This window comes from Hyla sarda, chromosome 6 (genome assembly GCF_029499605.1).
Source record: "Hyla sarda isolate aHylSar1 chromosome 6, aHylSar1.hap1, whole genome shotgun sequence".
Classification (NCBI taxonomy): Eukaryota; Metazoa; Chordata; class Amphibia; order Anura; family Hylidae; genus Hyla; species Hyla sarda.
The window spans coordinates 33,957,376-33,981,017 of record NC_079194.1 but is presented as its reverse complement, the minus strand read 5'-3'; the positions used below and the strand labels follow the sequence as shown (position 1 = coordinate 33,981,017).

Sequence of the window (23,642 nt, the reverse complement as noted above, 5' to 3'; positions counted from 1 at the left end):
AGCTAGTGGACCAGCACTTCAGCCCAATGTATTATCTTAAAGTGATACTGTGGTGCTAAACAATTGGAGACTTTCGGCCCAGCACGAAGCGGTGGTCAACATGCCACTTTCAAGCATCTTTGTTTCTCCCATGGAGGGGGCTTGTTTATTACCACTTCGTGCTGGTGTGAACAGGTGTGAACAGTTCAGGTTGATAAAAGTTGTACTTATATGAGGAATGTTTTCCGGGCACACCTTAGCTCATCTGCAACTAATGGAGGGACATTTGACAGTAGGACCTCATGGCGGCGGTTACCCCTTAGGCGGAAGGATCATTTCAGCAGGACAATGCACCATTCAGGAGGAGCTTACTGTAAAGTCATAGATTGGTTCTAGGAACATGATAGGCGGGACTTCATTGCTTCCCCAGCCTTCACAATCTCCAGATATTAAAGGGGTACTCCGGTGGAAAACTGATGAACTGATGCCAGAAAGTTAAACATATTTGTAAATTACTTCTATTTAAAAATCTTTACCCTTCCAGTACTTTTTAGCAGCTGTATGCTACAGAGGAAATTCTTCTTTTTTTTTATTTATTTTTTGTCTTGTCCACAGTGCTCTCTGCTGACATCTCTTTCTGTGTCAGGAACCGTCCAGAGCAGCATAGGTTTTCTCCTGCTCTGGATAGTTCCTGATACAGGCATCAGGTGTCAGCAGAGATAACTGTGGACAAGACAATGAAGAAATTCAAAAAGAAAAGAATTTCCTCTGTAGCATACAACTGCTAAAAAGTACTGGAAGGGTAAAGATTTTTTTAATAGAAGTAATTTACAAATCTGTTTCACTTTCTGGCGCCAGTTGATTTAAAAAAAAATGTTTTCCACTGGAGTACCCCTTTAACCCTATATACATTTTTGGCACAAGGTAGAATGGGCTGTTCAAAGCGTCTTAAAGGGGTTGTGCGCTGCCCTGCAGTTCGGAGCACAGCTCACAGCGTCCGTAAGTTCATTACTCCAAACGCTGTGTGTGGTCTTCCGTGTTCGCAGCCGCCGGGCGTGACGTCACGCCCGGCCCCTTCGTGACGTCTCACCCACTCCCCCTTGTGACGTCTCGCTCGCCCCCTCAACAAAAGTCTATGGGAAGGGGGCGCGACTGCTGTCACGCACCCTTCCCATAGACTTTGGTAGAGGGGGCGGGCGTGACGTCACGAGGGGGCGGGCGAGACGTCTCGAATGGGCCGGGCGTGACGTCACGCCCGGCGGCTGCGAACACAGAAGACCGCACACAGCGTTTGGAGTAATGAACTTCCAGATGCTGTGAGCGGAGCTCCGAACTGCAGGGCAGCGCACAACCCCTTTAATGGTTATCACACACAGCATTGGGTCTGTAAATGAATGTTGCTGTTCTTCTCTCTGTACGCATTAGGCAGATACATTAAGCTGATGATACATTCAAATATTTACTATTAGGTGTCAGCAGACTTTATAAAGGTGGTTTAGATGATCTAATCTGCTTGTATCTCATATAAAGAGGCCAAAGTCTTAGGTCATCAAGACTACCACTGTATTCTATAAAGAAATAGAAAGAGCGTGCCAAGGATGAATATAACTAGTCTACAATATGTGGGTATAAGGTCTAATTATCCCTGAGTGTTTATGGGATTTCCCTTCACTGTCTATGGAATTTCCAAATATACAGTAGCCAAGTTCAGTGCTCAGGAACATTTAACCTCTGTATTTGTGATCAGTGTTGGTCCCAGGGTTTAATGTTGGGATAACCCCTTTAAGGCTTTAAGACCTCATATCCCAACCTCATACCCTGTCCTTATGTCCCATCCTCATATCCCGTCCTCAGGTGGGACTGATTTGTGATGAAGATATTATAAGCTGAAAATAGAGGGGATTTGTGGGATTGAGCGTGATTTGCAAGCCATACCGATGCACAAAAAGGGTAAAGAATAAAAGGGGTGGGGCTATGAAAGTGAGCGTGTCTTTGTGAGATGGGGTGTGGCTTGCAAGCCGGGCTGACACACTCACCAGGAGAAGCAGAGCGGAGCTTGTGGAATAAAGAACTGGAAGTCCTATATACTTGCATAGGACTTGAAACAAAAACCCATCTTATAGGGTGTAGGTAAGGGTTGATTTAACTATCCTATATTTTTATTTGACATATAAGTAATATGTGTACCAGGTATTATTGAAATATCTCCAGCCGTATGGAAGTTATGCCAGAACATACATTTCCCGTAGATTTGCATGGGACTTTAACCCCTTAAGGACCGAGCGTTTTTCCGTTTTTGCCCTTTCATTTTTTCCTCCTTATCTTTCAAAAATCATAACCCTTTAAATGTTGCACCTAAAAATCCATATAATGGCTTATTTTTTGTCCCACCATTTCTACTTTGTAATGACATCAGTCTTTTTACCAAACAAATCTACAGCGAAACCAAAAAAAAAAATCATTGTAAATTTTGGGGGGCTTCCATTTCTACACAGTACATTTTTCGGTAAAAATGACACCTTCGCTTTATTCTGTAGGTCCATACGGTTAAAACGATACCCTACTTATATAGGTTTGATATTGTCGTACTTCTGAAAATAATCATAACTACATGCATGAAAATGAATACGTTTAAATAATTTTTTTAATTTTTCCACGTAAGCGGCGATATGAGGTCTCATTTTTTGCGCTGTGACCTAAAGTTTTTAGCAGTACCATTTATGTATTGATCTGACTTTTTTATCACTTTTTATTCATTTTAGGACTTCACACGCTATTACTAGCAGTGGGTTTCCCGCTGAGGGAAACCTGCTGCGAGTTACGAAACCATTTATTTAAATGGGTCCACAGACAGTCCGCAATAGTGTCAGATTTGGTAGCGTAACTCGCAGCGGGTTTCCCGCAGCGGGAATCCCGTTGCTAGCTACTAGCGTGTGAACGCACCCTTAGGAGGAATCATTAGATTCCTCATACAGATCAATGTGGTTTCATAGAACCCCATTGATCTGTGTGCCCTGCGCTCGATTGATAAAACCTGGTCCTGCCAGGCTTTCTCAGTAACAGCGCAGCAGCCGACATGGGACGTGAGGTAAGCCCTCTGGCTACCTCAACAGTGGATCGTCCCCCCCGTGATCATGTTGCGTGATTGTGACAGCGGCGATCTAAAGGGTTAATAGCCGGCCACGGCGATTGCCGCATGTCGGCTATTAGCGTGGGCCCCCAGCTACAGGAATCAACTGGGGGCCGGCCGGTATGGCGCGGGCTAGAGTCGGAAGCCTGCACAATACAACGGTTGCCGTCTCAGGACAAGCCGGCTCGTTCTTAGGCGGCAACCAGTTAAACAAAAACCCTGGCCCTCACAAATGGGGGTAGTTAAGGGTTAAATTAGCTATCCTATATTTTTGTGGACATATAAATAACATGTGAGCAAGTATTATCGAAATATCTCTAGCTGTTTCGAAATTATTCAGTAACATATATTTCCCATAGATTTGTTTGAGACGTTAAAGGGGTTATCCAGGAAAAAACTTTTTTTTATATATCAACTGGATCCAGAAATTAAACAGATTTGTAAGTTACTTCTATTAAAAAATCTTAATCCTTTCAGTACTTATGAGCTTCTGAAGTTAAGGTTGTTCTTTCTGTCTAAGTGATCTCTGATGACATGTGTCTCGGGAAACGCCCAGTTTAGAAGCAAATCCCCATATCAAACCTCTTCTAAACTGGGCATTTCCCGAGACACGTGTCATCAGAGATTACTTAGACAGAAAAGAACAACCTTAACTTCAGAAGATCATAAGTACTGAAAGGATTAAGATTTTTTAATAGAAGTAATTTACAAATCTGTTTAACTTTCTGAAGCCTGTTGATATATAAAAAAAAAGTTTTTTCCTGGATAATCCCTTTAAACAAAATCCCAACCCTGGCAAATGGGGGTGAGTAAGGGTTAAATGACCTCTCCTTTGTTTGTGGTTGGCATATAAGTAACATGTAGGACAAGTTTCATGTTAATATCTTTAGCAGTTTGGACGTGATGCTGGAACATACACACATATATACATATATATACACATAAATACATAAACACATTGGGGGAGATTTATCAAAACCTGTCCAGAGTAAAAAAAATTGCTGTGTTGCCCATAGCAACCAATCAGATTGCTTCTTTCATTTTACAGAGGCCTTGTTAACCACTTAAGGACCTAGGGCGTATGGATACGCCTTGACGTCCTGGTACTTAAGGACCCAGGGCGTATCCATACGCCCGTGGGAATTTCGGTCCCCGCCGCGTGCCGGGCGGGGACCGGACTGGGATGCCTGCTGATATCGTTCAGCAGGCATCCCGCGCAAATGCACAGGGGGGTCATCAGACCCCACCATGTCGGCGATCGCGGCCGATCGTTGGTGAATTCACACTAACGTTCTGCCGCGATTCGGGTCATACGGGTCACATGTGACCCACTGACCCGAAGATACAAGGTGATCGGGGGTGTACAATACACCCCCTATAACCCACTGTATCTATGGGGAGGTGGCGATTTCGTCACCCTCCCCAGGAGCGCTGCTATTGTTCAGCGATCGTCCAGCCAATAGCAGCTGGCGGGGGAGGGGTTAACTGCATCTTCTTGCAGCTCTGCCTGTTAGCTGAGTTCAGTCAGCGGACAAAGTTGCTCGAAGGTGCCAGGGACCCCCCTCCCCTTGTGAGGATTGGAGCCCCCTCAGGACCGACGATCCCCCATAGAGCAGGGACAGGAAACCCCCCAGGGAAAGGTAGGAAAAAATAGTGTAAAACAGTAAAATAAAAGTAAAAAAAAAGATTTCCCCCCCCTGCATTTGCCCCCCCCCCCATTTTTTTGGCCGCAGCTTTTTATTTTTGTTCATATAACAGTGTGTGATTTCTAATCACACACCGTTATATATAGTATACACCAAGCACACACACTACATACATCCCTGCCACCCCCCACCCCCCCCACCCCCCCCCCCCCGCCACCGTAGAAAAAGGCGATGGCTCGCCGGGCATTTTCGGTAGCGGAGGCATACGCTTTTCTTGCCTCCGATTCCGAATCTATCAGTGAGGACAATGAAGATCCAACATTTCTATGTTCTTCCTCGTCCTCCTCATCATCTAGTAGTGAAGATGAGCCCCCTGCACGGCGGCGGAGATGCCGCCAGGCGAGGCCACGCACCCCCCATGAAAGTGCCCCAGTGGCTGGCACTAGTGCGAGTGGTGATGCCGCTCATACTAGGAGTCCGACCCCCCAGGCGATTTTACCGGAGCCCCCTTCCGGTGAACCTGCCTGGAGACCCCCAGAGGGTTATGAGCCACGGATTCCGGAGTTTGTTGGCAACTCCGGAATCCGGATTGACATGGCTGGGTTCACTGAAATTGACTTTTTCAGTAATTTTTTCAGTGACAGCCTGGTCAATCACATGGTGGAGCAGACGAATCTGTACGCCAGGCAGTTCATCGCCCACCACCCTGATTCTTTTTTGGCCAGGTCCAATGAATGGTATGCCGTCAGTACAGCTGAAATGAGGACATTTTGGGGCCTCGTTCTGCTCATGGTCCTGGTCAAAAAGCCAAGTGTCAGGCAGTACTGGAGCGGGGATGTCCTATACCAGACCCCGCTGTACAGTATGGCCATGGCACGGAAGCGGTTCGAGGCCATTCGGAAATGCCTGCATTATGCAGATAATGCGGCATGTCCACCCCGAAGTGATCCCACCTATGACTGGCTTTACAAAGTGAGGCCGGTCATCGATCACTTTGGGGCCAAATTGTTGGAGGCCTATGTACCACTTAGGGAACTCTCTGTAGATGAGTCTCTCATCAGTTTTAAGGGGAGACTCATCTTCCGCCAGTATATTCCCTCAAAGCAGGCGCGATATGGCGTGAAGCTATATAAACTTTGTGAGAGTACCTCCGGGTACACTCTCAAGTTCAGGGTGTATGAGGGACAAGATTCCGTATTGAACCCCCAGATTGTTCCCCCACTCTGGGTGTTAGCGGGAAAATCTTTGGGATCTTATGTACCCATTGCTGGATAAGGGTTACCACGTGTACGTGGACAACTTTTATACCAGCATCCCTCTCTTTCCATCCCTTGCCGCCAGATCGACATCTGCTTGTGGGACCGTGCAGAGGAATCAGAGAGGCCTCCCTCTAAATTTTGTTCAGACACCTATGCCCAAGGGTGAGTCCCGTGCCCTTACCCATGAAAACCTGTGGCTGGTCAAGTATAAGGATAAGAGGGATGTCCTTATGCTGACCACTATTCATGGTAACGGCAGCTCACCTGTCCCTGTGCGAGGTACCACAACAATGGTCCTCAAGCCCGATTGTATTCTGGACTACAATCGGTATATGGGGGGAGTTGATCTTTCTGATCAAATCCTGAAGCCATATAATGCCATGCGGAAAACACGTGTATGGTACAAGAAAGTTGCGGTCTATTTGGTGCAGGTTGCCATGTACAACAACTTTTGTACTGTACCAGAACACTGCCAACACAGGGAAATACCTTCAGTTCCAAGAAGAAGTCCTAAAGGTCTTGATCTTTGCTGACCAGGAAAGAGCAGGCCGGACTTCCCAAAAACTGAAGTTATAGGTGCCAGGATCGTCCCAGGCCAACACTTTCCAGGTGAGGTCCCCCACACTGGAAAGAAGGGACGATCCCCAGAAAAAATGCAGTGTGTGTAACAGGAGGGGGATTCAGAAGGACACCACCACTCAGTGTGACACTTGCCATGATCATCCGGGCCTCTGCATTAAAAACTGCTTCAGGGAGTATCACACTTCCATGCAGTACTTAATTTTCCATAATTTGACCCCAATGTACCAAGTCCAGAGTACATTCCAAGTTTTAACCCCATAAAACCACTAAATTGCCCAAAAAACTGTCATAAAAAAAAAAAAAATGATAAGACCTCTGGGGGTATTTTTTTTCTCTGGGTCATGGGTCACTGAGTCACTATCATCGGGGACTTTTTATGTTGCCTCAAATGTGCAGCGCTCTCTCTCCACCTGAGCTTGGTGTGCATTTGAGGCAACAGGTTAGGGACGGCCATACACATCACATTCCCAGAATGATGATTCAGAGCATAAGGTTTGGGGTGGGCATATTTCTTAGTTTTGGCTATGCTCTGGGTCATCATTCTGGGAACATAACTTTTTTATCCTTTTATGTCCCACTGCACCCCTTGTTAGTTATTAGTGTACCCCATATAATGCCCCTTGAGGGGGGGGGGGGGGGTCCCACTATTCTGGCTCCATAGGCAGAAGCTCAAGGCCCCTGACTGCCCTCCTGTTCCTCCGTGACCAGTGTGCACCCGGACATCCGTTTTACGCCCAGATATGAGGTATGTCCTTTTTCCAAAGAAATGCATTTACAAATGTAAATTTTTTTTTTTGCTTTTCTGGCAGTAAATGCGACATTTCCCCCCCCCCCCCCCCCCCCCCATTTCAGCAAAATTAGCAGATGTGACTCCTTCTCTTCTGAGCATTGTAGCGCTCCTGCAGTGCATTTGACGTCCACTTATGGGGTACCTCCATACTCAGAAGAGATGGGGTTACAAATTTTGGGGGGTATTTTCTGCTATTAACTCTTGCAAAAATGTGAAATGGGGTATTAAGGCACACTTTATTCCTTTTTAGGTTCCTCAAGGGGTCTAGTTTCCAAAATGGTATGCCATGTGTTTTTTTTTTTTTTTTTTTTTGCTGTTCTGGCACCATAGGGGCTTCCTAAATGCGACATGCTCCCCCGAGCAAAATTTGCTCTCAAAAAGCCAAATATGACTCCTTCTCTTCTGAGCATTGTAGTTCGCCCGTAGTGCACTTCAGGTCAACTTATGGGGTACCTCCATACTCAGAAGAGATGGGGTTACAAATTTTGGGTGGTATTTTCTGCTATTAACCCTTGCAAAAATGTGGAATTTGGGGGGGAAACACACATTTTAGTGATTTTTTTTTTTTTTTTTTACATATGCAAAAGTCGTAAAACCCCTGTGGGGTTGTTACGTTCCTCAAGGGGTCTAGTTTCCAAAATGGTATGCCATGTGTTTTTTTTTGCTGTTCTGGCACCACAAGCCAACCCTTATGAGCCCTCTACTGCGCCCGCCGAACACTTGACATACACATATGAGGTATTTCCTTACTCGAGAGAAATTGGGTTACACATTTTAAGAAAATTTCTCTCTTTTTACCCCTTGTAAAAATGCAAAAACTGGGTTTACAAGAACATGCGAGTGTAAAAAATGAAGATTTTGAATTTTCTCCTTCAACTTGGTGAAACACCAAAAGGGTTAACAAACCTTTTGAATGTCATTTTGAATACTTTGAGGGGTGCAGTTTTTATAATGGTGTCATTTAGGTGGTATTCTAATAAGAAGGCCCCTCAAATCCACTTCAAAACAGAACTGGTCCCTGAAAAAATCCGATTCTGAAAATTTTGTGAAAAATTGGAAAATTGCTGCTGAACTTTGAAGCCCTCTGATGTCTTTCAAAAGTAAAAACATGTCAACTTTATGATGCAAACATAAAGTAGACATATTGTATATGTGAATCAATATATAATTTATTTGGAATATTCATTTTCTTTATAAGCAGAGAGCTTCAAAGTTAAAAAAAAATGCAAAATTTTCAATTTTTTCATCACATTTTGGAATTTTTCACCAAGAAATGATAGAAGTATCGACAAAATTTTACTGCTAACATAAAGTAGAATATGTCACGAAAAAACAATCTCGGAATCAGAATGAAAGGTCAAAGCATCCCAGAGTTATTAATGCTTGAAGTGACAGTGGTCAGATGTTAAAAAAATGGCCGGGTTCTTAAGGTATATTTGGGCTGGGTCCTTAAGGGGTTAAAAATGAAAGAAGCGATCTGATTGGTTGCTATGGGCAACTCAGCAACTTTTCCTCTGGATAGGTTTTGATAAATCTCCCACATTGAGTTATATATATATATATATATATATATATATATATATATATATATATAGATTTATTTTTTTAAATAGTATTTATCTTTGTGTGTAAGATCGATAACAGGAGTTAATATTTTTCAGTTCACAATGAGATTTACTATTTTCCTCAGGAGTAGCTATTATTTACTTTTGGCATTGACATTGGGGGAGATTTATCAAAACCTGTGCAGAGGAAAAGTTGCTCAGTTGCCCATAGCAACCAATCAGATCGCTTCTTCCATTTTTAACAAGGCCTCTGTAAAATGAAAGAAGCGACCTCATTGGTTGCTATGGACAAATGGGCAACTTTTCCTCTGCACAGGTTTTGATAAATCTCCCCCATTATTATTCATTTCTGGGGATACAGTGATTATTGTTAATCTTAAAAGGGGGCACAGTATGATGGACCATTTTTAGGGGGCATAGCGAGTAGTAAAGCATTGGCCCACCGTAATCATGTCATGGACACAGACAGCTGACAGAGGGAGCCGTCAAACACCTGCTATGCCGAGGTCTTTTAAGCGCAGCGCTTAAGGGCTTAATTAAATAACAGTTTAGAAATGTTATCGGTCAGCAATGAATGTCCTGATGCTCAAGGTTATAAGCAACATCCTGGGAACTGGATGCATTGCATTGTACTAAAGTGCCCCCATAAAAAGACAGTCCACCAGAAGAAGTCCCCTCTACGGTCACCATGATAACAACATATGTCCGTGATAAGGGAGTTAAGTTCCTTAGTGCCCTCTACTGGTGACCGAAGACAGCTGGAATTTTATTTTCTAGAATGTTGGAACTATTTAGATTAAAAATTGAAAAGGTATTGAAGGATGGGAATTTTTTTCAAGAAATCACACAAAAATTTGCCAACTACAACACCAACCAAAGTCTGTGAAATATGTATACAAGATAAAAGAGAATATCAAGAAAATATAGCACTAAAGATATCCAAACAGTAAAAGAAAAGCGGAGACTTACTTGTTGCATTTGTCATACACATTATATTCTTGGGATCACTATATAAATTATTTCCTTCATCTTCGTTGAATGCTTTAACACTGACAATATAGGTTGTGTAAGGAACTAGAGAAGTAGCATTAAAAGTTTTCTCGCCACCTAAACATGAAGAAAAATAATGCTCATTATTGTTCTAACAAAAAAAAATTATACTAAAAATAAAATTCATGATATTAGTCAGTTTTTTCTTTCCAAGTATTTGAAATATACAAGTATTGACCAAAAACCTACACTTAGATAAAAATGTCAGATTGCTGCAAAACACAATATGATACATACCACTAGAGGATGTAAAAGTGGTTTCCCCTCTGCCCTATAAAAAGACTCTCAGAGGCTACTTTAGGTAAGGTCTTCTGGATGAGTGATCGTTGACTGCTAGACATGCTCTATGAAGCTCTCAAGACACCAGATGATGACTGCTGGTGTGATGATCCAGGAGCCATTGCACATGACAGTCGTTCACCCCTAGTAGTGATACGAAGGACACTAGCAGCACAGCGATGTGTAAAGGGCATTCTGTGGACACGCGTTGCCTCTCATGGCTTCCAGCTAACATTTTTCAGCTGGATAAAGCCCACCCAAACACAATAAGAGTCACCAGATTGCAACTCTTCCTTGGCTGCCCGATCAACAGATATTTCACAAAATGAGTCTTTATGGTGCCAACTTCAGCAACCTACATGTGCGCAGGATCAACAGGTCCTGCTCTTACATCTGTGGGCAAATGTGACTCCATCCCCAACCATCTTGTATCCAGGTCCAAAAAGGTTGTTAGAGCTTCCTGCCAATTGTAAAAGTTTCCCCAATAAACTTAGTACAGGGACCATGGAGCAACAGAGAATATAATGTCTCCTGCTTACTACACTTGTAAAATATTTTATACATCATAGGATTCCCATGAAATGTAAAAAAGCGCCATGATGAATAAAAGAAATTGAAACGTTTTACAGAGTCATGAGTTGTAGCCCAATAGGGCATAAATATTGGCCCTGATTTACTGGAGTGTTGTGTAGTTTTCCTTGTTGGTTTTAATTCCCTACAATTTTTTTTCCACGGTATTTACTAAGGTTTCCCTCCATTTTTTACACATGTTCTGATCTGTAGGGTTTTCTCAGCTAAAATCCACCACATTTTCTGTGGAAACTTTTGTAAAAATGTTGTTTTTTGGTGAAAATGTCGAGGACACTCCCCTTTCCGGTAGTCACGCCCCCTTTCCCAACGGTCACCCCCCTCAGGTTTTCTCAATAAAAGGGAGAGTTGGTCGGGTTTTTTACGATTCTGGCACAGACAGAATTTTTGGCCCAATGCGCCAGAATCTGGCGCACAACCCGATGAAACATATCGGGTTTACAATAGTAAATCAGGGCTATTGTTTGCCACCATAACTATTTGCCTGAAAGCCTTAGAGACTATACCCATAAAGAGTGTTATCAATCGGTCATAAGGAAGTTTAATAGAGCTCCTTTATTGGGTTATTCTTGAAAAATATGAGTTGCAGTGATATATATTTTTTGGAGACAAGAACATCTGCCAAAAGTATCAAAAGCCTTGACAAAAAGGAAAAGCAATAATAGGAGCAGACACATCAAAGTGCAATTGTAATACCCAAGGAACCTTCTAAAATGATCATAGATGCTGTGTTTTCAGAGGGATAAGCCAGATAACGAATTATCATGGGTGTTTTTTCTGCCAGCCCTGAAATAGTTTTTTGGGAAAATCATTGAGACTATGAGACTTGTTGCCATAATACAGTAAGATTGGGTCTGTTGTCCTAGTGGATAATTGATCCAGGCCTATTTTTCTGACTTTTTTCCTACAGATAAAAAAAGGTTTATTATAGGTTTATAGTTTTTATTTGTGCCATCTTAGGGTTAGTAGGACTTTTTGATCAATTTTTTTTAAATTTTCTCTGGGATGTGAGAAAAACAATTCTGGTATTGGGTAATATATATATATATATATATATATATATATATATATATATTTAATTAATTATTTTTAAATGTATGTTTATAGTTTGGCTATTTCTGCATGTGCTAATACCTATCATGTTTGTTTTTTAATAGATTTTTTGTTCAAAATTTTAATATGGGGTGTTTTTTACATTTTTAAAACGGTTAAACGGTTCACACAACATAAAAGTTTCAGCACATATTGTATTTTACGTGCTAATATCTTATGAAAATACAACCACATTTTTTGCAGCAAATCGGTGCTTAAAATAAAATATGTGCGGCATTTTAGGTGTAAACCGAGCCTTACGGTTTGACTAAAATGTGAAGAAAAAAACTTAAAAGAAAAGTACCATATTTTAATTCAGCACTTAAGGAAAGAAGAAGGGGGGGGGGGGAGGAATCCTTATCATCCACATATAAATTAGATGTGAAAGATAACATAAAATCTAACCTAATACAAGTTAGTGAGGCAAACATAGAGTCTGTTTTGGTTACGTTGCAGTTTGGTAATCATGCAGTAACTTGTGTAGGTGTGATATACAGACCACCAGGCCACATTAAAGAATTAGATGATCTACTAGTTGAAGAAATAGCTAAAATGACAATGAAAGGATAAGTTATTATTATGGGAGACTTCAATCCTCCAGATATAAACTGGATAACCAAAATAGCTAGTTCTGCCAGGAGTACAGATATTCTAAATTCCCTACTGGGATTATCTCTACAACAAGTGGATGAGGAGCCAACCCGGAGGGAGGCATTTTTGGATTTGGTATTCACAAATGGGGATTTGGTATATGATGTTATTGTAGACGAAAGCTTGGGATCTAGTGATCACCAGTCAGTGTGGTTTAATATAAGAACAGTGATGGAGCCACACCACACAAAAACAAAAGTTGTAGATTTTAGAAAAACAGACTTTTTAAAAATTGAATTAGTCATAAATGTGTCCCTATCAGACTGGAACGGATTACATGGAGTTCATGAGAAATGGGACTACTTGAAGGCAACAGAAAATTGCATTAGACTTGTCAGTAAAAGCAGAAGAAGGAAGAGACCACTGTGGTACTCAGCAGAAGTGGCCAAAATCATAAAAAAAACTAAAAGCTAGCATTGAGTAATTATAAAAAGAACCCAGAGCAATGAAGATAGGGAAATCTACAAGACTAGGCAGAAAGAGGCCAAGCAAGTTATAAGAACTTCTAAAGCACAGACAGAAGAAAAACTAGCTCAGTCTGTGAAAAAAGGGGATAAGACATTCTTCAGATATATAAATGAAAAAAGAAAATTACAACAAGGAATAACTAAATTAAAAACAAAGGAAGGAACATGTGTAGAAGAGAATAAAGGGCTAGCCGACTGCCTTAATGAATACTTCTGTTCAGTTTTTACAGAATAAAAAGAAGAAAAAGGACCTCAATTAGGGAGGAAGACTAATGAATTGTTTGATGCATGTGTCTTTACAGAGGAAGAGGTTCTACATTTGCTGTCTAAAGTGAAGACAAATAAGTCACAGAGGCCTGATGGGATACACCCAAATTTATTAAAACCGTTTAGTGGTGAGCTAGAAAAACCGTTAACAGATTTATTTAACCAATCACTGGTAACAGGAGTCGTCCCGTAAGATTAGAAATTAGCAAATGTTGTGCCCGTTCACAAGAAAGGTAGTAGGGAGGAATCTAGCAACTATAGGCCAGTAAGCCTGACATCAATAGTGGGAAAATTAATGGAAACCCTACTAAAGGATAGGATTGTGGAACATCTAAAATCCCATAGATTGAAAGATGAAAAATATCGTGGGTTTACTTCAGGGAGATCGTGTCAAACAAATCTTATTGATTTTTTTGACTGGATGTCTAAAATAATAGATGGCAGAGGGGCAGTAGACATTGCATATCTAGATTTTAATAAGGCTTTTGACACTGTCCCACATAGGAGACTTATGAATAAACTGCAGTCATTGAGCTTGGACTCCCATATTGTTGAGTGGATTAGGCAGTGGCTGAGTGACAGACAACAGAGGGTTGTAGTCAATGGAGAATATTCAGAGCAAGGTCTTGTTATCAGTGGGGACCTCAGGGATCTGCACTGGGACCAATTTTGTTTAATATCTTCATTAGTGATATTACAGAAGATCTCGATGGTTGTTTTTTTTTTTTTTTTTTTTTTTTTTTTTTTTGCTGATGACACAGAAATATGTAACAGGGTTGATGTTCCTGGAGGGATACACCAAATGGAAAAGGATTTATGAAAACTAGAAGAATGGTCAGAATTCTGGCAACTGAAATTTAATGCGAATAAGTGCAAGATAATGCACCTGGGGCGTAAAAACCCTCGGGCAGAATATAGAATATTTGACACAGTCCTGACCTCAGTATCTGAGGAGAGGGATTTAGGAGAAATTATTTCAGAAGACTTAAAGGTAGGAAGACAATGTAATAGAACAGCAGGAAATGCTAGCAGAATGCTTGGATGTATAGGGAGAGGTATAAGCAGTAGAAAGAGAGAAGTGCTCATGGATGTATAGGGAGAGGTATAAGCAGTATAAAGAGAGAAGTGCTCATTCCGCTGTACAGAACACTGGTGGGACCTCACTTGGAGTATTGTGCGCAGTACTGGAGACCGTATCTCCAGAAGGATATAGATACTCTAGAGAGAGTTCAGAGAAGATACTAAACTAGTACATGGATTGCAGGATAACACTTACAAAGGTTAAAGGACCTTAACATGTATAGAAGAAAGAAGAGACAGAGGGGATATGATAGAGACTTTTATATACAAAAAAGGAATCAACACGGTAAAGGAGGAGAGGAGATATAAAAGAAGAAAAACTGCTACAAGAGGACATAGTTTTATATTAGAGGGGCAAAGGTTTCTGCAGTAATATCAGGAAGTATTACTTTACTGAGAGAGTAGTGGATGCATGGAATAGCCTTCCTGCAGAAGTGGTCGCTGCAAATACAGTGAAGGAGTTTAAACATGCATGGGATAAGCATAAGGCTATCCTTCATATAAGATAGGGATAGATGTAAGGCTTTCCTTCTTGTAAGATAGGGCCAGGGACTATTGATAGGATTCAGATTATTGGGCAGACTAGATGGGCCAAATGGTTCTTATCTGTCGACACATTCTATGTTTCTATGTATGTTTCTATGCATGCAGAGAGACCAAAATGCAAAGGGGATATGGTTAACCTATTTTAATTAATTATGGGAAAAGCCCCAAGGTCCACAAATTTTGGAGACAAGTGACTATGAAGGATGAGAGTAAAGTATCAAGAGATATCAATGCTTCAGGGAAATCTTTCATTTTTGGCAATTTTATGTGTTTCGGCTAATATAGTGATTTAGTCATGCATTGTTTACGTGAAATTTTTCATTTTTAGGTCATAGTTTGCTGAGAGGGTTACTAATGTTAAATAATGGGAGGGATTGATGGAGAAAATTAGGCGCTATCAATATGATATCACTCTGGCTGATACTCATAAGATATAATAAAGTATGGAGGAAATGGCTTGAAAGGGGTACTCTGGTGGAAAACATTTTTTATTTTTTTTTTCAAATCAACTGGTGCCAGAAAGCCAAACAGATTTGTAAATTACTTCCATTAAAACATCTTAATCCTTCCCATACTTATCAGCTGTTGTATGCGCCAGAGGAAGTTCTTTTCTTTTTGAATTTCTTTTCAGTCTGACACATGTCAGGAACTGTCCAGAGCAGGATGGGGATTTGCTCCTGCTCCGGAAAGTTCCTGACGTGGACAGAGGTGTCAGCAGAGAGCACTGTGGTCAGACTGGAAAGAACTACACAACTTCCTGTGGAGCATACAGCAGCTGATAAGTACTGGAAGGATTAATATTTAAAAATGTATTATTAGAATTAGTTTACAAATCTGTTTAACTTTCTGGCGCCAGTTGATTTAAAAATATATATATATATTTCACCAGAGTACCCTTTTATGTAAGCTTTTTCTTTCTTCCAATCAGCTTGGGAGGGGGATTGGAGGATAATAGGAAAGTATATATATATATATATATATATATATATATATATATATATATATACAGAAAGAGAGAGAGAGAAATTCTATTGTATTGCTTAGTATGAATATGGATTTTTCGAATGAAAAATGTATATTAAAATAGCATCTGATCATGATTGAGTAGAACCTAATAGGACACATTGCACTGTTCGAACATGGTTGCTCATGAATACTGCACCAATTTCCTAACTGTAGGGTGCTATGTTCCCCTTTTCTTGTATACGAATCATGGCTAGATAGTGGTGCTATAAACCATATCAGCCATGGTCCAGAGAGTCTTGTTAGGTTGAATTCCATCAAGATCGGAGTGATGAAAAGAATATACCGTATTCTTTTTATTGTATTTTGGCCCTATCACCTGTGAAAAATATAGACAGGAACAAAAAGAGGAAATGTTTTTAAAAATATAAACTGTAAAATGTAACTGAATATCAGTAAAGGCAGCCCAGACCATTGTGGGGGTGTGGGTCGGAAACATGACCAGCACCGTTCAAATTAGTGTTGAGCGGCATAGGCCATATTCGAATTCGCGAATATTCGCGAATATATGGACGAATATTCGTCATATATTCGCGAATATTCGCATATTCGTTATATTCCCGTTTTATTTTCGCATATGCGAACATTCGCGTATGCGAAAACTATCATATGTGCATATTAGCATATACTAAATTAACATACGCGAAAATTCGCATATGTGAAAATTCGCATGTGCTAATTTTCGCATGTGCTAATTTTCGCATATGCGAATTTTCGCGCGCCAGTCTCACACAGTAGTATTAGAGCCTTCTTTACACCACACAAGCTGGAAGCAGAGAGGGATGATCACTGTGATGTGTACTGTGAAAAAAAAAAAAAAAAAAAAAGAAAAAAAAACGAATATTCGTAATTACGAATATATAGCGCTATATTCGCGAAATTCGCGAATTCGCGAATATGCGATATTCGCGAATAATATTCGAATTGCGAATATTCGTGAGCAACACTAGTTCAAATAACCTCCTAGATGCCTAAGTTGCTATTGACCATTGAATCTAGGGGGTTAAACTGCACCTGCTGCATAGGGAACTCCTGAGCACGCTCCATGTGTCCCTTCTGCACTACAGGTATATAGGTCTTCCCACTGATGCGGTTGTAGTGCTTACCAGGTCCTGTTTCCTCTTAACATGACCATGTGACCACATGCAATGATTGGCTGCAACAGTCACATGTCTTATTTCAAGAGGAAACAGGAGGTAGAGACCAGCCCATCAGGTGTCGGAGTAGCAATGGACTAGTAAGGTGAGTAGTTTTTTTTTTTTAGATGTGCTTAGACATTTTAAAAAAATGTTCAATTGCCGGACATACCATTTAATATATAACTATGAAGTACATAATTGATAGACGGTGATATTTTGTCACCAATATATTTATCTATTGTGTTCATAAAAGCAAACGTAAAATATCAAAACGTTACCTATTATCTCTTTGTATGGGCAATTATTTCCTGTAAGATAGAAAAACACACAACATATTAATTTATTTATTTATTTATGCTACTAAAACTTTAATTTCCCCATTCCAGAATTTGCATTTTGAACAGAACCTCGGACAAAACAAGGCCATCACAAATAACAAAATGGAATATTTTATGCAGGATATCATGGCTTAAAACACACTTAGTCATAAAAAGGGTCAAATACTATGTAGTTTAGGGTAAGCTTTGCAAAAGTTAGAATGAGAAGGATTTAAAAGATCCAAAAAGTTCCTTCTGTTACCGTTAGTGGCATTGCATATGTCAACTTCGTATCCATCTAATGGGCCATTGGGTGTGTTTGGCTCCTCCCACATAACTTTAATACTTTTTGTATCCACTTTACATGTCACATTCTGTACTACATCTGGTTCTGAAACAGAATAAGGCAAATATAAGTTTTTATTAAAAAAACAATAAATTAACAAGATAATTAAATGTATCTCATATACTATTTTAAGAAAAATTTACCGGTATAACAATATTGTATGTAAATAAAACTATTACTCCAAGCTATATAGCTTATTATATAGTAGTATCACTAATTGTACTGGTCTCAGCAAGTTTTAACTTGAATAACAACTGACAGGAAGTTGTGTAGTCCTTTTAATGTCAGTGTGGTGTTGTCTCAGCAACTCTCTGATTCCTTTCGCTCTCCCAAGTCAACACATCATCCTCTGCTGTCTCAGGAGGTGTGGCTTGATATTGTCTCTGAGCTCTAGTCCTGCCCCCTTGGTGATGTCACCACCTCTGACCAGCCCCCACAGCTACATCACCATTTCCCTGTAGTGTACACATGTGTCTATACATATATATCTTAATTGAGACATTTAAGAAGAATGAGGTGTGTTTATAGCTTGCTACCTTGTGCTGAACAGTATCACAGGCAGAGAGGCAGACAGAGAATGAATGCAGCAGAGCAGTTGATGCAGATTTACTGAGTGCTGTGTACACACACCGCATTTAATTTTATTTATTTAAAAAAAAATCTGCTTTATATTGGGTATGTAATGACACTCATGATATACATTATAGCATATATGTAAATGATTTCAGATTATTTGCAATGTGTTTGCATAAACATACAAAGTCTGTTATATAGAAAATAAAATGGGATCAATTTAATGTTCGCAGATGTGAAAACTAAATGACACATTTGCATATCTGATTAGAATATGAGCTTCTAGCACTTACATATTTAGACATCTTTTTGTATTTACAATCTATTCATTGTTAAAGGAAATCTGTCACTAGCGCCACCTGTCCTAACCTGTCGGTACCGACAGGTAGTGCAGGTGACACTGATGACAACGGTACTTACCTTGTCCCGGTCTGTGCAGGGGATCTTCTGTAATCTCCTCCATTAGCTCCAGATCCCAGCACCAGCTGGGGGCACGGGCGGAGCTTAATGACGTCACCGCTGCTGTTCCTGGGTCCCGGGACCAAGCAGAGAGCAGCAGCGGATTGAAGCATGGGCAGGGCTTAGTGACATCACCGCTGCTGCTCTCTGCTGGGTCCCGTGTCCTGGGAACAGCAGCGGTGACGTCATTAAGCTCCGCTCATGGCCCAAGTCGGTGCTGGGAACTGGAGCTAATGGAGGAGATTACAGGAGATCCCTGCCACGGACCGGGACAAGGTAAGTACCATTGTCCTCAGTGTCACCTGCACTACCCGTAGGTGCGGACAGGTGAGTGCAGGTGACATTGGTGACAGATCTCCTTTAAAGTCTTATACGTATGTGTGTGTGTTTGCAGTATATGTGCTGAAATATATATGGTTTAACCTTTTAGTTCTCTTTCTCCTTTTTTTTTTTTGTACTTTATTATTTTAACATTTCTAGTTTTTGTATGCTACTGTTGCGGGACTTTATATGGTAATAGTGACTTTGTCCAGTGTTCAGGTGTAATTTAAATTCAAATTGGTCTCCATTAATGAGGGTGTATTCACGCACACACAGGATCCACTGTGGATTTGGACAACTGGGGGTTGTAAAATACGCAATAGCGGATCTGCAATTTCAGTGTGTGTGAATACACTCTAGGACGTTTACATGTACAGTATCTGCTGAATATATTGCTGCACCAGATGTGCACCACATACACATACATATAGGAAATAAATGAGCTGTTTCATTGGTAAAATGACCTCCAATCCTGTACTGTTCTCCTCCCCCATGGATCTGATCAGGGGTGGACACAGACAGCAGAGGGCCCCTGTGCAAAGAATGTGCCTAGCCCCCCTCACGTCAATTGTTCAGGGACCCCCCTCTTCATATGTCATTTTCTCAGGTGAAAGCCCAAATGTCACTTGCTCAGGGGGGCCCCCACCTATATTAGTTGTTAATTATTTATTAAGGCCCCCATATGCTGCAGCTCATTCAGGCCCCCCATACAGGGCTAATACACAGTGATGTCACAGTACAGGGATAATACACAGTGATGTCACAGTACAGGGATAATACACACAGTGATGTCACAGTACAGGGATAATACACACAGTGATGTCACAGTACAGGGATTATATACACAGTGATGTCACAGTACAGGGATAATACACAGTGATGTCACAGTACAGGGATAATACACAGTGATGTCACAGTACAGGGATAATGTATACAGTGATGTCACAGTCCAGGGATAATACGCACAGTGATGTCACAGTACAGGGATAATACACACAGTGATGTCACAGTACAGGGGTAATATAAAGTGATGTCACAGTGCAGGGATAATACACAGTGATGTCACAGTACAGGGATAATATACAGTGATGTCACAGTACAGGGATAATACACAGTGATGTCACAGTACAGGGATAATGCACAGTGATGTCACAGTACAGGGATAATATACACAGTGATAATACACACAGTGATGTCACAGTACAGGGATAATATACACAGTGATGTCACAGTACAGGGATAATACACACAGTGATGTCACAGTACAGTGATAATACACACAGTGATGTCACAGTACAGGGATAATACACAGTGATGCCACAGTACAGGGATAATACACACAGTGATGTCACAGTACAAAGATAATACACAGTGATGTCACAGTACAGGGATAATACACAGTGATGTCACAGTACAGGGATAATACACACAGTGATGTCACAGTACAGGGATAATATACACAGTGATGTCACAGTACAGGGGTAATATACACAGTGATGTCACAGTACAGGGATAATATACACAGTGATGTCACAGTACAGGGATAATACACAGTGATGTCACAGTACAGGGATAATACACAGTGATGTCACAGTACAGAGATAATACACACAGTGATGTCACAGTACAGGGATAATACACACAGTGATGTCACAGTACAGGGATAATATACACAGTGATGTCACAGTACAGGGATAATACACAGTGATTTGACAGTACAGGGATAATACACAGTGATGTCACAGTACAGAGATAATACACACAGTGATGTCACAGTACAGGGATAATACACACAGTGATGTCACAGTACAGGGATAATACACAGTGATGTCACAGTACAGGGATAATACACAGTGATGTCACAGTACAGGGATAATACACAGTGATGTCACAGTACAGGGATAATAAAAAGTGATGTCAAAGTACAGGGATAATATACACAGTGATGTCACAGTACAGGGAAAATACACAGTGATTTGACAGTACAGGGATAATACACAGTGATGTCACAGTACAGAGATAATACACACAGTGATGTCACAGTACAGGGATAATACACACAGGGATGTCACAGTACAGAGATAATGTATACAGTGATGTCACAGTACAGGGATAATATACACAGTGATATCACAGTACAGGAATAATATACAGTGATGTCACAGTACAGGGATAATACACACAGTGATGTCACAGTACAGGAATAATACACAGTGATGTCACAGTACAGGGATAATACACACAGTGATGTCACAGTACAGGAATAATACACACAGGGATGTCACAGTACAGGGATAATACACAGTGATGTCACAGTACAGGGATAATACACACAGTGATCTCACAGTACAGGGATAATACACAGTGATGTCACAGTACAGGGATAATACACAGTGATGTCACAGTCCAGGGATAATACACACAGTGATGTCACAGTACAGGGATAATACACAGTGATGTCACAGTCCACGGATAATACACAGTGATGTCACAGTACAGGGATAATACACAGTGATGTCACAGTCCACGGATAATACACAGTGATGTCACAGTACAGGGATAATATACACAGTGATGTCACAGTACAGGCATAATATACACAGTGATGTCACAGTCCAGGGATAATACACACAGTGATGTCACAGTACAGTGATAATACACACAGTGATGTCACAGTACAGGAATAATATACACAGTGATGTCACAGTACAGGGATAATACACACAGTGATGTCACAGTGCAGGGATAATACACACAGTGATGTCACAGTACAGGAATAATATACACAGTGATGTCGCAGTACAGGAATAATATACACAGTGATGTCACAGTACAGGGATAATACACAGTGATGTCACAGTACAGGGATAATACACACAGTGATGTCACAGTACAGGGATAATACAGACAGGGATGTCACAGTACAGGGATAATATACACAGTGATGTCACAGTACAGGGATAATACACAGTGATGTCACAGTACAGGGATAATACACAGTGATGTTACAGTACAGAGATAATACACACAGTGATGTCACAGTACAGGGATAATACACACAGTCATGTCACAGTACAGGGATAATGTACACAGTGATGTCCCAGTACAGGGATAATACACAGTGATGTCACAGTACAGGGATAATACACAGTGATGTCACAGTACAGGGATAATATACACAGTGATGTCCCAGTACAGGGATAATACACAGTGATGTCACAGTACAGGGATAATACACAGTGATGTCACAGTACAGGGATAATACACAGTGATGTCACAGTACAGAGATAATACACACAGTGATGTCACAGTACAGGGATAATACACACAGTGATGTCACAGTACAGAGATAATGTATACAGTGATGTCACAGTACAGGGATAATATACACAGTGATGTCACAGTACAGGGATGATATAGAGTGATGTCACAGTACAGGGATAATACACACAGTGATGTCACAGTACAGGAATAATACACAGTGATGTCACAGTACAGGGATAATACACAGTGATGTCACAGTACAGGGATAATATACACAGTGATGTCACAGTACAGGGATAATACACACAGTGATGTCACAGTACAGGAATAATACACACAGTGATGTCACAGTACAGGGATAATGTATACAGTGATGTCACAGTACAGAGATAATGTATACAGTGATGTCACAGTACAGGGATAATACATAGTGATGTCACAGTACAGGGATAATATACACAGTGATGTCACAGTACAGGGATAATATACACAGTGATGTCACAGTACAGGGATAATCTAACATAGAAATCCAAACTGGTGAGATAATCTAAGGACATGCCTGCATAACCTTCCTACAGTATCTACTGTATACTAAGGACTGTCATTACATGAAGAAGGTCTTGTTTTTTGTCTGCCAAGAAGATTACAATAAATGTAGGGATAATACACAGTGATGTCACAGTACAGGGATAATATACACAGTGATGTCACAGTACAGGGATAATACACACAGTGATGTCACAGTACAGGAATAATACACACAGTGATGTCACAGTACAGGGATAATGTATACAGTGATGTCACAGTACAGAGATAATGTATACAGTGATGTCACAGTACAGGGATAATACATAGTGATGTCACAGTACAGGGATAATATACACAGTGATGTCAGAGTACAGGGATAATATACACAGTGATGTCACAGTTCAGGGATAATACACAGTGATGTCACAGTACAGGGATAATACACAGTGATGTCACAGTACAGGGATAATACACACAGTGATGTCACAGTACAGGGATAATCTAACATAGAAATCCAAACTGGTGAGATAATCTAAGGACATGCCTGCATAACCTTCCTACAGTATCTACTGTATACTAAGGACTGTCATTACATGAAGAAGGTCTTGTTTAATGTCTGCCAAGAAGATTACAATAAATGTATGTTTTTAATCCAAGCAAGAGCTCACTTATTCTCTCCATAATGACTCATAACTATGACC

General features: G+C 40.7%; 1 protein-coding gene across 6 annotated transcripts in view; it reads right to left on the bottom strand.

Annotated features, from left to right (window-relative positions):
• The window catches only part of PTPRC (protein tyrosine phosphatase receptor type C), a 223,924-nt gene that overhangs the window by 54,137 nt on the left and 146,145 nt on the right, over positions 1–23,642 (bottom strand). For all 6 annotated transcript variants that reach the window (XM_056523473.1, XM_056523472.1, XM_056523475.1 and 3 more), the window contains 3 exons: positions 17,713–17,841; positions 17,412–17,441; positions 9,921–10,058 (listed from right to left, as the gene is read on the bottom strand). In XM_056523473.1, coding sequence (XP_056379448.1) covers positions 9,921–10,058; positions 17,412–17,441; positions 17,713–17,841 — 297 coding nt within the window. The remainder of the gene's footprint in view (positions 1–9,920; positions 10,059–17,411; positions 17,442–17,712; positions 17,842–23,642) is intronic.